This window comes from Hyla sarda, chromosome 1 (genome assembly GCF_029499605.1).
Source record: "Hyla sarda isolate aHylSar1 chromosome 1, aHylSar1.hap1, whole genome shotgun sequence".
NCBI lineage: Eukaryota > Metazoa > Chordata > Amphibia > Anura > Hylidae > Hyla > Hyla sarda.
In genome coordinates, this window is record NC_079189.1 from 549,832,435 (window position 1) to 549,850,491 (window position 18,057).

Sequence of the window (18,057 nt, forward strand, 5' to 3'; positions counted from 1 at the left end):
TGTGTCACCCCAGTAGTAAGGTGGTTATATGATGAGGAGTGGGATTGTTACAGTGTGTCAACCCAGTAGTAAGGTGGTTATATGATGAGGAGTGGGATTGTTACAGTGTGTCACCCCAGTAGTAAGGTGGTTATATGATGAGGAGTGGGATTGTTACAGTGTGTCAACCCAGTAGTAAGGTGGTTATATGATGAGGAGTGGGATTGTTACAGTGTGTCACCCCAGTAGTAAGGTGGTTATATGATGAGGAGGTTTGTTACAGTGTATAACCCCAGCAGTAAAGTGGGTGTGTGTCAAAGGGCGTGGTCCAGGGGCGACAAAATTAGCTTTTGCCCAGGGTGGAAAAATCCTTGCACCAGCCCCTGCAGAGAAATGTCAAGTTTTTCAAAGTGACAGTGCCTGTTTACGTGCCCATTCACACCACAGTTTGTGCATACGGTTTAGGGTTTTTAAAACGTATGTGCTAAAACCGTATGAAACCGTATACACACGTTTTAAATGGTTCTCATTGACTGCAATACTATAAAAACTGTATATGACGAATATATGGTTTTATAATAGTAGACAAAACGTGCTTTTGTACAGCAACGGGGCACAATGCCAGTCTATGAATAATATATCACAAGCCGCTGTATTTATAAACCGTGGTGTCAATTAACCCTAAGTTTGTAATGTAGGTAGGGCATGATGGGAGTTGTAGTTTTACAGCACCTGGGGGAACCACGTGTTGGGCAGCACTGAACACCCTTCTATCAGTCACCCGGCACCATGATGACAAAAAGTTGACAACAACTTGGCAGACACCACGTGATACAAACTTAACTTCAAGACACGCCCACTATAGAATGCTGGCTTCTGATTGGCTGTGCCTGCCATTCGCTCAGTACACCCGGAATTCCGAGTTTACTCGGCCGTCCCGCCTCTGCCTTCAGCGCCGTGTCACCCGCCTGTCACGTGATCGCAGCGGCTGCCCACACCGGCTTCCGTAGTGCCAGCAGACCGTTCCCGTAGCTTTCAGAGTTTGTTCCCATTCACACACACACTACAAGATGAGCGGAAACGCGTCCACCTCCAGCACCAGCCTGACGTACAACAATGACTACAGCACCGGAGGAGGTGGCGGTGAGGGGGCAGAGCTGGCACAGGAGGCCACACCGGGCGGCAGCTCTACCCCGGCCGGCTTCGCGCTGTTCAGCAGCGACAAGAAGTAAGAAGGGGCGGGGAGGGAGAAGGCAGCTGTTGTGTGTGAATACTCCTTAGCTGGTCTGGTTACAGGACTTGCTGGGACTAGTAGTTCCTCAACAGGTTGCATATCATGTGTGCAGTGCATGGTGGCTCTTGCAATGCTTTAAACCAGTGTTTCCTAACCAGGGTGCCTCCAGCTGTTGCTAAACTACAACTCCCAGCTTTCTGGGCATGCTGGGAGTTGTAGTTTTGCAACAGCTGGAGGCTCCCTGGTCTAAAAACTGTGCAAAACTACAACTCCCAGCATGCCTGGACAACCTTTAGTATACCAGTGTATCCTACCCAGGGTAACTCCAGCTGTTGCAAAACTATAATGCTCTGATCTAAAGCCTAAGGCTGTCCGGGCATGCTGGGAGATGTAGTTTTGCAACAGCTGGAGACACCCTGGTTGAGGAACAATGCTCTAAATTGTGCAAAACTACAACTCCCAGCATGCCTGGACAGCCTTTAGTGTTTCTTAAATAATCTATAGCAGTGTATCCTACCCAGGGTGATTCCAGCTGTTGCTGAACTATAACTCCCAGCATGCCCGGAGTAGTTTTGCAACAGTTGGAGGAACACTGGTTGGGAATTGTTGGTATATGCTATTGTCCATCATCCAGCTGTTGCAAAACTACTACTCCCATTATGATCCAACAGCCAAACTAGTTTTGCAACAGTTGATGATGGGAGTTGTAGTATGTGGGAGCCACAGGTTAAAGGAAAACTGTCAGCTTTCTCCCCCCGCACTAACCAGCGGTACTGGCTGGTAGTGCGGGGGACGCTGATCAGTATGATCCTTAGCGTGTCTGGATCTGCCGTAATCTTCTATTATCAGTATATGAGGTGCTAACTGGACCGTAGCTCCTCCCAGCTCATCAATATTCCTCCCCATCCTCCGCCACTCCCTCTTCTCCCCACTCTGTAATGAAGAGGGAGGGGAGGAATATTGATGAGCCGGGCGGTGCTGCGGCTCGGCACTGACGTCAGAGTGCCAGTTAGCACCTCATTTGAATATAGAAGATTACGGCCGAACGTCGCGGCGGATCCGGGCACGGTAAGCATCAAACTGATCAGCGTCCTCCGCACTAGCAGCCAGTACTGCTGGTTAGTGCGGGGGAAGAAAGCTGACAGTTTTCCTTGAAAGAACACTAGTTTAGACCATGAAAGAAAATCCTTTGGCTGTCCAGGCATGCTGGTACTTGGTTTTGCAACAGCTGGAGGCACCCCAGTATAGACCGTGTATGAACCGCCAAAGGCTGTCCGAACATGCTGTAAGTCATAGTTTTGCAACAGCTGGAGGCACACTGGTCAAGAAATAATGGTATATACTATTGTCTATCATCCTGTGGCACTTCAGTTGTTGCAAAAGTACAACTCCCATCATGATCCAACAGCCAAGTTGGAAATGGAAGTTGTAGTTTTGCCAGAGATGGGTGTTGTAGTTTTGCCACAGGTTGAAGAACACTAGTGTAGACCATGAAGAAAAAGCCTTTGGCTCTCCAGGCATGCTGGTAGTTATAGTTCTGCAACAGCTGGAGACACCCTGTTTTGGAAACACTGGTCTATTCTATTGTCCATCGACCTGTGGCTCTCCAGCTGTTGCAAAACAACAACCTGTTTGTTAAAGTGTGATGGGAGTTGTAGATTTGCAACAGCTGGAGAGCCACAGGTCGAGGGACAATAGTATAGATCAGTGTTTCCCAACCAGTGTGCCTCCAGCTGTTGCAAAATTACAACTCCCAGCGTGCAGGTATCATCACAGCTTCAATGAACAAAGAGATCCTGCACCAGATATGCAGAATTGTGGAGTGAATGGACACAACTAACTGTATTGTGCACCCTTTGGGGGTGACGTCCAACATAGGCCTCTATGGGTTGAGATTACTTTGCCGAAATGTTGGGTCACAGAAGGGTTAGCGCCAATCCTTATGGTCGCAGTGTTGCAGACGTATAAAGTTATACACATTTTGCAGTCTCTCAAAGTAGAAGTTGGCGTCGGGTTAAAAAATTGCCGTAACCAAAGAGTCCTGTCACCCCGCTGTCATCCCTTATCTCAGTGTCTGCCTGCAGCTGTTGCAAAACTACAGCTCCCAGCATGCCCGGAGTTGCAGTTTTGCAACAGCTGGAGACACCCTGGTTGGGAAACAGGGGGGGGGGGCGTAATTGGTATATTTTAAGGTATACAGTGAGATTGCATCTCAACGTACCATAACACGCAGTACTGCTTTTGTGTGATCTGATACTGATCTCCATGGAAGACATTAGAAAACTATTAAGATTTTTCTTAACTTTGCTGGGGTGACAAAAAGAAAATTCTGTGTCTCTGGGAGGGATAACTACATGACGTGTAATCATAGTCTTTGTGGTCCAAGGAAGGTTGGGAGTTGCCATTTATAATTTGTTCATAGTGGGGACCTCTGGGACCCCGACCTCTGGAAGCTGGAGTGCAGGGGCTCCATCAAAGTTGTTCACGAAGCAGCAAAACATTAAAGGGGAGTCCAGAATAAATAAAAATAAAAAAGCCTGCTATGGTAAAAAAAAATACTCTACTTGTCTTCTGCTTTTTGTATCCAGTACCATCGCTTTGGTCCAACCTGCTGTGTCTATTTACTTTCCTGGATGACGCGCCCTCCTGATGGTCCCAGCGGTCGTCGGCAGTTTGTTTGAGCAGGGAGTGGGCGTCATCAAGGGACGTAAATGGAGGTGGACTGGAGCAGAAGGTGACTTTAAAGGGGTTCTCCTATGGAAACCTTTTTTTTTTTTTTTTTAAATCAACTGGTGTCAGGAACTGTGCAGAGCAGGAGAAAATGCCCATAGCAAACGGATGCTGCTCTGGACAGTTCCTAAAATGGACAGCAGAGGTCAGCAGAGAGCACTGTGGACAGACAGAAAAGAAATCCAAAAAGAAAAGAATTTCCTCTGTAATATTCAGTAGCTAATAAGTACTGGAAGGATTAAGGATTAATAGAAGTAATTTACAAATCTGTTTAACTTTTTGGCATCAGTTGATGTAAAAAAATAAACCTTTAATGTATTTTGTTATTTTATGGAGTTCAGTCTTAAAAGGGTATTCCCAATTACGGGAATTTACTCCAGAATGAACAAAGTGCACTGCGCGTGAGCGGCCAATGCAGCATTCATTCTCTATGGGGCTGCTGGATACTTCAGAGTTCAGCGCTCAGAAAAGTTTGGCGCAGTGTGCTCTGTTTATTGGTGTGCTCTTAAGATTGGTGTGGGGTCCCAGTGGTTAGACCCTGTGGATAGGGGATAACAAGCTTAGAGACAGAAACCAGCAGGAAACCTTTGCGACCCAATGAAAGTTAGGCTGGGTTCACACTACGTTTTGTACTTAGGGTTCCCGTATACGGCTGGGAGGAGGGGGGGCGGGGCTTAATCGCGGTGCCCGCACTCAGCCGTATTCGGGAACCGTATTTAATGCATGTCTATGAGTGTATTTAATGCATGTCTTTGAGCCTCCGGTCGGCTGCGTTTTCGGCTGTATGCGGATTACCGACCGTAGGCAAAAACGCGGTCGACCACGTTTTTGCCTGCGGTCGGGAAACCGCATACGGCCGAAAACGCAGCCGACCGGAGGCTCAAAGACATGCATTAAATACACTTAGACATGCATTAAATACGGTTCCCGAATACGGCTGAGTGCGGGTGCCGCGATTAATCCCTGCCCCCCTCCTCCCAGCCGTATACGGGAACCGTAAGTACAAAACGTAGTGTTAACCCAGCCTTGGGCTGCATTCACATCTTGTTTTTGCAATACGGGTCCCATATCCCCCGTTTCTGTACAAAAAACGGATGTCTCCAATCCGGACCGAAACGTATGCAACCGTATATGCCTCCTCACGTTTTTAAACTGTATACGGTTTGAAAACGGATGTCTGTTTGCATAGGTTTTAATACGTTTTCCTTAGACATGAGCGAACTTACAGTAAATTCGATTTGTCACGAACTTCTCGGCTCGGCAGTTGATGGCTTATCCTGCATAAATTAGTTCAGCTTTCCGGTGCTCCGGTGGGCTGGAAAAGGTGGATACAGTCCTAGGAAAGAGTCTCCTAGGCCTGTATCCACCTTTTCCAGCCCACGGGAGAACCTGAAAGCTCAACTAATTTATGCAAAAAAAGTCAGCAACCGCCGAGCCGAGAAGTTCGTGACGAATAGAATTTACTGTAATTCGCTCATCTCTAGTTTTCCTTGAAAAAAAACGGATACGGTTTTATGTTTAACATTTTAAATAAAGTTCTTTTTTTATTGAATTTCCCCCCCCCAAAAAAAAAAAAATAATTAAAAATTAAAAAACAGTATTGTTAAAACTGGATGTAACCTTACGCACATATGGTTCAATACGGTTACCATAGAACTCCATTTTAAAATAACCGTATACAGGTTGCATACAGTTTTTGACCGGGACACAAAACCGTAGTAGACTACGGTTTGGTGTACCGTTAAAAACCGTATAAACCCGTAAATGATGCAAAACGTACACAACCTGATGCTACGGTTGGCATACGGTTTACAATGAAATGCCTATATATACGATTTGCAATTCGGTTCGATACAGTCCTTTCAATGAAACCGGATATGGCAACCGTATTGCAAAAACTAGATGTGAATGCAGCCTTATTTTGGTCTATTGGTGTCCATCCTGCAATGGGGCAGCCTGCTGCTGAACAGAATCTGCGATGGAGGCCTTCCATACAAATGTGAACGTACACTGCTTAGGCCTCACATCTGGGGCCTTCACATTAGTGTTTGGGGACAGAAAATGGAGTCAGGTGGCTTATTTGCTCAGTGGACTCATCCCAACCAAACCCATTAACTTTTAGGGTAAGGTCATGTAGCACATCTGCAGTGTATTTGAGACACGTGAATACACTACAACAGTGGTCTTCAACCTGCGGACCTCCAGATGTTGCAAAATTACAACTCCCAGCATGCCCGGACAGCCAACGGCTGTCCGGGCATGCTGGGAGTTGTAATTTTGCAACATCTGGAGGTCTGCAGGTTGACGACCACTGCACTAGAAGCGAACATTGGTCCTCCAGCGTATTCTGGTGCGTGAAATGCACACGTTTTTCTTCAGGTTCAGCAGCGTATTGGATGCTGCGTATTTTCTCTCAGCATCTCTTCAGCTGTTCTTTGCAGTCACTCCTTCAGGACGCAGCGATTGCTCAATTCAATAAAATACGCCGCAGATATGAAGTGTCATAGGTTTTGCTACCACGAACATCCGCAGCGTATACACAGCGTCAAATATGCTGCGAATGCGTTACCCGTGACCCTTCCCTAATGGTGTCCGTCTCGTTTCCGTTTATTTTGCAGTTTCTGACTGGGCAAAGAATTTCGGCTTTCAGTAGTTTTTTTTTTATCCGCTCAAGTCCCGCTAACTAAACAGATGAACGGAGAAAGGATGCAGATGTGAACATAGACTAAGGCTCAATTTACAGACTGGGGGAGTTTTAATAATCTCCCCCAATGAGTCCAAAAAAAACACACGGGGAGATTCATCAAAACCTGTGAAGAGGAAAAGTTGACCAGTTGCCCATAGCAACCAATCAGATCGCGTCTTTCATTTTTGAAAGAGGAGATCTGATTGGTTGCTATGGGCAACTGGTCAACTTTTCCTCTTCACAGATTTTGATAAATCTCCCCCAATAGCATCGAAATAATGAAAGATTCCAAGATGTAACTTTCTGTAGAGGCGATGGGGCACAATGTGATGTTCTTGATCATCTTGATTAGGGCGTGTTCACACCACGATTTTGTTCTACGGTTTCGGAATATGGTTTTGTTTTCAAAACCGTATTCAACCGTGCTGAAAACCGTGTCCATTGACTTAACATTAAAAACCGTATACCGCGGGGCGTGGTCTGGCTCCCGAGCTGCATGCACGCTTGAGCTGAGAGCTCCTGCTCCCGTCCTGCTGTAAGCGACTATCCAAAGCTTCCAGCCACTCAATTTTGCGCTCAGCCCTGAACACCTATCTACCCTACCATGCCCGGACGGAGGAGGAAACCTGCCGGCCACGCCAGACTGGCGAAATTCTACTTTAGAGACGGCGCGGACTCTTCACAAGATGGCGCCGAGGGAGAAAGAGGTAGTGAGGAAGATTCTGCACGGGCGCCGCACGCTTCATCCCGCCGCTTGTCTCCGCAGACCCGATTACGGCGCTCCTCATCTGACCCGGCGCTATGCCCGCGAAGCCCTGCAAGTGTCAGTCCTTCTAAACTCCGTGGACCTCGTCTGCTCCCAGGCCCTTCTGACCCCTGCATAGCGGTGAGTGACCGCCGCCAGGTTAGTGGCGCCGCCACGGGACTCTGTGCCCCTGCTTCTCCCTCCATCAGCCCTTTCAAGCAACGTCCGAGATTAGATGATGCACTCATTGAAACTCTCCACAGTCCTACTCCCCTGGACGCTGAACTGCCTATTACAGGGGGAGATGTTCTTATGGCCATGCCAGTGGCTAATGTGACTCTCACTGACACAGCAATGAAGGAGATGATGCTGGTGCAGCGCAGATCCCTTCTTACAGACTTCCAATCCCTTCTTCACCCCCTCCAGAAAGAGATAGGTGAATTGGGCTCCAGAGTGGATCATTTGGAACATAAATTTGAGGACTTTGCTGGGTCCCATAATGACCTGATTGATGCCCATACTACCTTGGAGGAAGATGTCTCCATGATCAAAGCAAAATTAGCTGATCTAGAGGACAGAGGCAGAAGAAATAACGTGAAGTTGCGGGGTATCCCGGAATCTGTGCCTCCCAAAGAGATTCCACAATATGTGCAGGCCCTCCTTAAAGCTGCATTACCTGAATTGCCTGCCTCTGACTTGGAAATTGACAGGGCACACCGAGTTCCTAGACCCAAACATCTGGCGGACACGGCGCCGAGAGACGTGCTTGCCCGCATACACTTCTTTCGAGTGAAGGAACTTCTTATGTCATGCTCACGGAAAAATGGGGGCCTGCCAGCTCCGTTTCATAAGGTCCTTTTGTTTGCGGACTTGTCCGCTACCACCCTTCAGCTGAGAAGAGCCCTGTCCCCTATCACCTCAGCACTTCGCCAAGCTGACATGCCATATCGCTGGGGATTCCCTGTCCGCTTGTTGGTGCGTCAAGGAGAAGACATGCATGTAATCAAAACGGTGGAAGAGGGCACACTTCTTCTTAAAAGATGGAACATTTCTATCCCTAAACCCTCCACCACATCTCCAATGAAAACCCGGAGCGATTGGTCTACACACCGCTGATGGCTGGATGAAGAACAGAGATCTATCTGACACGGGATGCCTTTTGATGCTGTGTGACTATGTTGTCTGCGGCGAGAGGCTGCAGATGGGACTCTGACCCCCCACCGATGGATGGTTTTCCATCTAGTGTTCTTATACTGTGTATCCTTTACATTGCGTTTAGTTCTGGTTTTTTGTTGTTTAACTTTTGCATCCATGCTAGCCATCCTTGTTTTCCTGTGCTGCACCCAACCTGTGTCGTTGAGATGGGAGAGCCCTCGCTGGGAGGCGACCCCTCTCCATGCTGCCAGACCTTCAATTTTATTCATGCTATCTTTTTTTTATTACTGTATAATGGTCCTTAAAATTATTAGTATGAATGCCAATGGTCTCAATAGCCCGATGAGACGCTCCCATATGTGGAGACAAGCTATTGCTCTGGGGGGGGATATTCTTTGCGTTCAGGAGACCCATTTGCTTCCTAGAGATGCTCCCAGACTGTCCCACAGACTGTATCCCCTTGTTTTCCACTCCCACTACCACACCAAGACGAGAGGAGTAGCGATAGCAGTTAGAGATACAGTGGCCTTCTCCATTACCACACAAATTGATGACCCATCGGGTAGATTTGTTGTGTTAGTGTGCACCCTTAACAATGTTCCCTATACGTTAGTATCTCTGTATGCACCCAATACTTTCCAACTACGCTTCCTGCGCTCCCTCATGCGTAAAATTAACTCTGTGAGAGAGGGTAAGTTGATCCTTTGTGGAGACTTCAACATCACAGTAGACCCTCATATTGACACTACATCTTCCCTCTCCAGACATCCCCCATCCCTGGCTGATCTCCTTTGGAGAGAAGATCTCTATGATATTTGGCGTGCACATCACGCACTGGAACGCGATTATACGTTCCACTCTGGGGTTCACAATGTGTACTCCAGAATTGACATGTTTATCACTGACAGAGAAGTACTTCCCCTAGCTATCTCTTCCTCGGTTGAGGCTATCCAATGGTCCGACCATGCTGCTATCACCCTTACGCTAGCTGAACACTTGATATCTCCCCCTACCTTCCTGTGGCGCAGTAATCCCTTTCTCCTCTCCCACCCCTCCTCCCGGTCCCAAATTGAGGAAGACCTTTCCGAATACCTCACACTAAACGAATCCTCCCCGGTACCCCCAAGTATAGTGTGGAACGCACATAAGGCATTCATCAGAGGGTCATTCATTAAACAGGGGGCGTTATTGAAGCGTCAGAGAAGTGACCAGTTAACAGCGACTCTCCTTGCTCTGCGTCAAGTGGAGAGGGAAAACATGAATAACCCTTCTCCCCACCTAGCGACACAACTGCAATCCCTTAGACAGGATTTGAGAACCCTCCTCTTAGTTTCCTACGAGAAGTCACTTCGTAAAACTAAAGCAACCCACTATTCACAGAGCAATAAGGCAGGGAAATTGTTGGCTACACGCCTTAAAGCGCAACACACTAGATTCAGGATCCCCTACATCCTCCATCCACACACGGGTGCTAAACTGTATACTCCCTCTGACATTGCACTCAGCTTTAGAGATTTCTACGCTGATTTGTACAATCTACGGGATTCTATCCCAACCCCCTCTAATATTGTAGACCTGACTGACACATTTCTGTCCTCCCTACATCTCCCTTCCTTGACCCCTTCACAACTTCTCACCCTCAATGCCCCTATTACTCCTCCAGAAATATCTTTAGTGATCAAAAAACTCCCCAGAGGTAAAGCCCCCGGACCAGATGGGTTTGCTAGCCATTATTATAAGCAATTTAATGAGGTTCTTACCCCCCATCTCTGCAGATTTTTCCAGGAGGTGCTGGACTCTGGTACATTTCCTGGTGAAAGCATGCAAGCACTTATAGTCACCATCCCTAAACCGGGCAAACCCCCTACTTGCCCACAAAATTTTCGCCCAATCTCCCTACTTAATCTGGATATAAAAATATTTGCTAAAATTATCGCCAATCGCATAGCCGTCCTGTTGCCTTCCTTGATCGCTCCTGACCAAGTTGGTTTTGTACCTAATAGACAGCCCTATTATAATACCAGACGAGTGTTGGGGGTTCTACACCATGCTGTGGCCCGGAACCTCCCTGTTCTGGCCCTCGCTCTTGACGCCGAGAAGGCGTTCGATCGCCTCCGGTGGTCGTTCGCCTTCTCGGTTTTGGGGAGAATGGGATTTAGCGGTTCTATTCTCACTGCGATTTCAGCCCTCTACAATAATCCCTCCGCCAAGACGTATGTCAATGGGGCCCTTTCCCCTAGTTTTGCTCTCACGAATGGCACGAGACAAGGCTGCCCCCTGTCCCCCCTTATATTCATTTTGGCATTGGAACCTTTAGCTCAAGCTATTCGGGAAAACCCCCACATCACTGGAGTGGAGATAGGAGGGAGGCCCCACACTATATCCCTTTATGCAGATGATGTACTCCTCACGCTCACCAACCCAGACCGTTCCCTACCGACAGTAATGTCCACGCTTGAACACTTCGGCATGCTCTCATATTACCACCTAAACTCCTCCAAGACCCAAGCCCTTCCGGTCAACATCCCTCCTGCAATACTCTCCACGCTAAAATCCACTTACACATTTGACTGGCAATCCAGAGGGATTCAATACTTAGGCATCACCCTAACCTGCTCTCCCACTGACCTTTATAAATTGAACTACCTGCCTCTTCTGTCCAATACACACACGGAACTGACTAGATTGGCCAAACACGACATCTCCTGGACAGGACGGATAGCTACCTTCAAAATGCTACTCCTACCCAAATTTTTGTATATCTTCCGCACCTTGCCATTGCGTATACCAGATGACTATTTTCGCCGAGCCCACTCTATGCTTACGAGCTTTGTTTGGGCCCATGGGAAACCACGGATAGCCCGTAGCATCATAACTAGGGATAGAAGGGTGGGAGGTTTAGCCTTACCTGACTTGAAATCATACTATTTATCTACAATGGTGTCCTCCCTATCGGGATGGTTTACGCTGACTGACTCTACCCCCTGGTTTCAGATAGAGAAATTCATGTCCCACCCGTTTTCTCTACCTGACCTACTCCTGACACCGTTCTGGAACATACCTGCCCCCGTACACCTAGGTCCTGTAGTTTCCGCTTCCTTAGGAGCCTGGTCACTATTTCACCGCACTGCAAGCTCACATGTCTCCCACTTGAAACAAGCATTGCCCTTCACCCTTTTACAAGCTATGCTGCCCGACACGGACCTTAGACTTTGGGCGAATAGGGGGGTATCTACAGTGGGGGATTTGATGGACTCCAATAACTTCCAGACCTTTTCCTATTTAAGCTGCACCTACGACCTTCCCCCTTCTGACTTTTTTAAATTCCTACAAATTAGACACCTGGTTATCTCTCTGACACACTCGTCCCTTTATAGAGACCCGATCACCTATTTGCATGTCTCTAGAGGTAAGAAAGGCTTGAAACCCCTCTACAACATTCTCCAACAGACTGCACAGTTTCGCAAATTTCATATATTAAGGAGCTGGGAGAGGGACTTGGGATGCAACTTCACGGAGGAGGAGTGGATGTCGGCATTTAACATGACCAGGAAACATCTTAAATGCACTAACCACATTGAAGCTATAACAAAAACAACGCTTAGATGGTACTACACGCCCGATAGGCTAGCCCGTATATACTCCCTGACCTCTAGCGACTGTTGGAGGGGATGCGGTGACAAAGGCACATTGCTCCACATACTATGGTCGTGCCCAATGATTCAAAGTTACTGGATAGCTTGTAGGGACCTTTTCCTTGAGGTCCTCCCTGACTATGTTAACTGGTCTCCTCAACAGGTGCTCCTTCTACTGGGTATTGCTATGCTTCCACCCAGAATCAGGGGTCTCCTTTGCATTATGTGTGCCATAGCTAAGACTGTATTAGTACGAGATTGGAAGTCCACGAAAATCCCTACAATATCAGATGTTATAGCCACCATCAATCTCACATGCTCCTATGAAAAAATAATCTCACTCGGTAATTCCTCCTACCAACAGTTTGAAACCAAATGGTCCTTTTGGATATCTTCCCGATATTTCCACGCTCCTTGACCCTTCTCCCCTAACGAACCTTCCCCCTCCTTTCCTCTAACCTTTCCCCCTCCACCTCCCGCCCCTACCCCTTCCGCCCCCCCCCCCCCCTACTACCGTCCCGATCCAGTTTCTGCCTCCCCTCCCGGACCTCTCTATTACCCTCCCTGTTTCCTGTCGAATTCTACAACACCGACCTAGACCCATTGGCACTCAACTTCCATTAGCGCCCTACTGGGTACAATATGCCTTGCGTATTATTTGCCTTTTCGCAGGTTGTGGACTTTGCACTTTCTATGGCTATATCTTATCACAGGATGGACACTAGAGATGTTACTGCATCATGCTGTTTATTCATTTATGTTTTTTCTATTTTTCTTTGTTTTGACCCTCACCGGGTGTTCCCGGCTGTTTGTGCATTATGAAACCCAATAAAAATTATTCTTGAAAAAAAAAAAACCGTATACCGCATTGTGTATACGGTTACAATTTTTTGCGTTTTTTTTTTCTTCCCATACTCAAAACCGTGGTCTACTACGGTTTTGTGTCCAAGTCCAAAACCGTATTCTAACTGGATACAGTTTTTTTTTTTTTTTTTTTTCAAACATAGCAGTCTATGAGAACTAGGGATCAACCGATTATCGGTTTTGCCGATATTATCGGCCGATAATCACGATTTTGGACGTTATCGGTATTGGCAATTACCTTGCTGATAATCCCCCGGGCCAGAGACCGTCGCCGCCACTGCCGCTTGCCTCCCCCATCCCCGGTTTTATAATTAACTGTTCCCGGTGCCCGGGGTCCGCGCTACTTCTGGCTCCTGCGGCGTCCTGTGTTACGCGTTGCGCAATGACCAGTGACGTCCTCAACACGACGTCACCGTCAGTGCGCACAGTGACAGCTCAGGACGCCGCCGGAGGCAGAATTAGCGCAGACCCCGGGCCCCGTAATTATAAAACCGGGGATGGGGGAGGCAATGGGGCAGCGGCGGTGGCCAGACTCAGGAGGACCCCAGGACAGCAGGGGAAGAGAAGCGGGTGGCGGCGGCGGTCTCTGGCCCCGCAAAAGCTGCTGCAGTTCATTGATTTAAAGTGCCTGCTTTAAATCATTGTTCTGCAGCGGCTTCTGCGGGGCCGGGGGGGGGGGGGGAATAGCCTATAATTAATTTATATCGGTATAAGTTATCGGTTATCGGCCTTAACCTCCACAGATTATCGTATCGGCCATAAAAAATCGATATCGGTCAATCCCTAATGAGATCCCGTACGGTTTTCTGAATCCGGTTTTGACTTTTGCACATGCGCAGATCGAGCCGAAAGCCGCAACTACCTTCTGGAACATGCTATGAAACGCACCTCCCTTCTTCCTTAAGCCCAGAGAGTTCATTTTTCTGCAGAGTCATCAAGCAAAGCCACATGGCAAACCCCTCCCACTTCTGTTGGAATTTCAACAGAACAACTGGAACTTTAAAAAATGATGAAGTTTTATTGAAGAAATCCGTATGCAACTGTATGTAACCAGACTTAAAAATTCCAACCGTATACGGTCTGAAAACGTATACGGTTGACTTTTGGAGCATCCGGTTATATACGGTTGGATCCGTTTTTGGGTAATCCGGTTTTGTACATAAAACCGTATTTGGAAACTGTAGAGCAAAATCGTGGTGTGAACCCAGCCTTAGTCTTATGGTCTCCTGCTTTCTTTACGATGTATATAGTGGAGTTTATTGCTCCTTCTTTAGACAGGAAGACGCTGGACACTTGGTGAATGGCTGTCTGGTATGAGGCGCAACAAATCACTGTGTAATTCCTTGTATGCGAAGAAAATGTGGTGCCTTGTTTTTTTTCCGGCCCAATGGTTAAAAAGAAAAAAAAAGGCAAAAAGTATGCGTGTAAAAAAAAAAAAAAAAAAAAAGGAAATTCTGATGCAGCAGCCTCCCATTGTTTTCAGTGGAATTGTACTGCACCATTCACACTATGCAATTTCCAGATTCAAGAATTTGCCAAAAAGAATGAGCATGTTCATTTTTTTTCAGTTAAATCTGCTAAGAAATGCATTGCTATCTATAGAGACGGCGCATTTTAGTCTGGTCCTAGTGCCGATTGATTCAGGAGATTGGGCCTTAGACTTCCAATAGTGCACTTCATATGGTCCATGTTTCCTTTGATAGGGAATAATAAATGCTGCCTTAGGGTAGGTTCACACGGGCCGATTTTATTTTTGCTGGTTTTCCGCTGTGTATCTGAAAGTGGGCGGTCTCTTCTCGGCAGTCCGCAGCAGATTTTCCCCGGCGGAATTTACACTGTGGAAAATCCGCCGCAAGTCCCATTGAAGTCAGTAGGGACTGCGGCGGATTTTCCACAGTGTAAGTTCCACTGCGGAAAATCTGCTGCAGATTGCCGAGAAGAGCCCGCCCCCTTTCAAATACTCAGCGGAAAACCCGCAAAAAAATCCGCCCATGTGAACCTACCCTTAGGGCTCGTTCACACAAGCGGATTTTTCTGCAGATTTTCTGTGTGGATTTTTCTGCCGATTTTTCAGCTGCTTTTTTTTCTACAGCATATAATGAGCAGCAGAAAATAAAATACTCTTCATACAGCAGAATGTTTGTCCCTTTTAAGAAACATATCAGCTTAAAATTTTCTATATACAGGGCGTTGTGTTCTGTTGGGGTGTGTGTGTGTATGTATGTATGTGTGTGTATGTATGTATGTGTGTATATATATATATATATATATATATATATATATATATAATGGCACAAAAATATCAGTACGGTAATTCTGGCTCTTTTTCCCTGTTTATGCCATTTCCTGTGTGGGATCAGTAGTATCATATATTTTAATAGTTTGAACAATTGAACCAAATTATAATTTTTTATTTTAGTTTGAAAAACACGGGGAAAGTAGGGTGAATTAACTTTTCTTTTTAGTTTTTTTGTTTTTTTTTTGTTTTTTTTTAATGTTTTTCAAAACTCTTCATAGCAACCATTACTTAGACTATGTCCACATGGTGGAAGCTTTCCATGTGGACATTCCGACAATGGGGCGCCAGCAGGACTTGCCAGCGCTGGGACCACTCAGAAATGCGCTGTCTCACAGTCTGCGCTGTCTCACAGTCTGCAATACATTTTGGTGCCGACTCTGCGGATGCCGTAATCTGAATTTCCGGGCCATTTCCACAACAAAAGAACTTCCTCTGGAACATACAGCAGCTGATATGTACTGGAAGGATTAAGATTTTTAAATAGAAGTCATTTATAAATCTGTTTTAACCTTCTGGCACCAGTTGAATAAAAAAAAAATAATGTTTTCCAGTGGAGTACCCCTTTATTGGCAATGTATTTTGATAGAGAAAAAAATATTATTTCTAAATGAGGAGCCTGGAATCTATGGACAAACTCGACTGTGACTGTAAATCTGTTCCCTTCATCTGAATGGGGCGGCGTCAGAGAAGTAGGAGAGGTGCAGACATTTTTGTGACAAATCTGCTGCATGTGAATTCACTCTTGTTTTTTGATGAATGTTCCCTTATGTCTCTGTGTTCGATATATTTGGCTGTTTTTTTTTTTTTGCACTCTGATGTCCTCTCTTGTGATAGCAATCTTAAATAATAATCAGAGCCGAGTGGCCCTAGTCAGGCGACACAGCTTAGTCACATGACCACCTTTCACGTGCTGCATTGATATATAGAGAAGGAGGCCTACAATCCCTCATAAATAAATATTTCTGCCTTCTGAGACCTAAAGCTCTAGGCGTCCAACCTGCAGCCTTCCAGCGAATGCAGAACTACAACTGCCAGCATGCCCGGACAGCCAACGGCTGTCCGGGCATGCTGACAGTTGTAATTCTGCATTAGGTGTGAAGGCCTAGGCTTTAGATCCTTGGTCTTAAAGGGGTACTGTGGTGAAAACCAATTTTTTTTCATATCAACTGACTCCAGAAAGTTAAACAGATTTGTAAATTACTTCTATTAAAAAATCTTAATCCTACCAGTACTTATCAGCTGCTGAAGTTGACTTCTGTCACTTTTCTGTCTGACCACAGTGCTCTCTGCTGACACCTCTGTCTGTCTCAGGAACTGTCCAGAGTAGGAGCAAATCCCCATAGCAAACGTATCCTGCTCTGGACAGTTCCTGACATGGACAGAGGTGTCAGCAGAGAGCACTGTGGTCAGACAGAAAAGAACAACTCAACTTAAGCAGCTGAGAAGTACTTGTAGGATTAAGATTTTTTTTAAATTTTTTTTTTTATAGAAATCATTTACTGTTTAATTTTTGGTGCCAGTTGATATGAAACATTTGCTTTTCACCGGCATACCCTTTTAACTAGTGGCTCTCCAGCTGCTGCAAAACTTCAACTCCCAGAATGCTGTAGTTTAGGAACAGCTGGAGAGCCACAGGTTAAAGATTCTCCAATGTGTGCCAGCTTGTATCATCTATATGGAGGCCAAAAGGGCGCACTTGTAGCCTCTGTGAGCTAAATGGGGACTCCTCTGGTTACGTTCAACATGTGTCGGATGTGTTCACATAACTAGATGTGATCAGAACCTTATGGCTTTTATTGTCCCAGCCTGCCGCTGCACAATTCCATAAAATGCTCTGCTATTTCCAGAAGCTGACGAAAAAGAATAGCGTACCATACAGCCAGCGCTGCTTTTCTTTTCCAAAGACAGCGCCACATCTGTTCCCAGGCTGTGTGTGGCATTACAAATTGGCTCCATTCACTTCAATGGAACTGAGCTGCAATACCACTCACAGCCTGAGAGCAGATGTGTCACTGTTTTTGGAAGAAGTCAGCTCTTTTTTTTATTTTTTTTATCCTGGATAACTCCTTTATTTTATATAAAAAAAAAACCTTTTTGTCCTGGCCCCAAATGTCAGATAGCATGGTGGACCCTGTGCTGCAGTGACTCTCCGCTGATAGCACACCAACTCTGCCTGGTGATTTACACACAGGACTGTGTAGTTAATTTGTAGTTTTTCCCTGAATGTGCCATCAATGTTTTATTGACCTCGTTCACACAGCAGAAATTCTGAGCGGAGTCCAGCAGGAAAATTCTGCTTGTAAGTTACGCTGCCGCAAAGTCTTTTGGCGGAATCCGCACGGAAATGCGTTGTTGTCTATGGTTATGGTGCATCTTGCTTTGGAAGGTATGTCCAGCTGGAAAACACATCCAGACATCCCTGTAAAGATGCATCGTGGGTACATAGCCTTAAAGTGCACAGGGTGAGGAACACTAAGCTAGAAGACTCTCCGAGCGTGCGCAGTAATACATATTGGTGGTGCATGCACCATCCGTATGATTTATGTAACTTTGTAATTATAGATCAGGTGACAGATGCACTTTAACACCTTAAAGGGGTACTCCGCTGCTCAGCGTTTTGAACAAATTGCCACGCCCCCTCCCATAGACTTGCATTGAGGGGGCGGGGCGTGATGGCATGAGGGGGCTATAATGTCACGAGCTCCCAGCTTAAGCTTTCGTAACAGTTTG

The 18,057-nt window shown here is 46.4% G+C and overlaps 1 protein-coding gene across 1 annotated transcript in view; it reads left to right on the forward strand.

Annotated features, from left to right (window-relative positions):
• The first annotated feature begins 875 nt into the window (after positions 1-875).
• The window catches only part of AP3B1 (adaptor related protein complex 3 subunit beta 1), a 228,561-nt gene continuing 211,379 nt past the window's right edge, over positions 876-18,057 (forward strand). Inside the window, exon 1 of the mRNA XM_056541614.1 lies at positions 876-1,207. Within this exon, the coding sequence (XP_056397589.1) occupies positions 1,050-1,207 (158 nt within the window). The 5' untranslated portion in view covers positions 876-1,049. The remainder of the gene's footprint in view (positions 1,208-18,057) is intronic.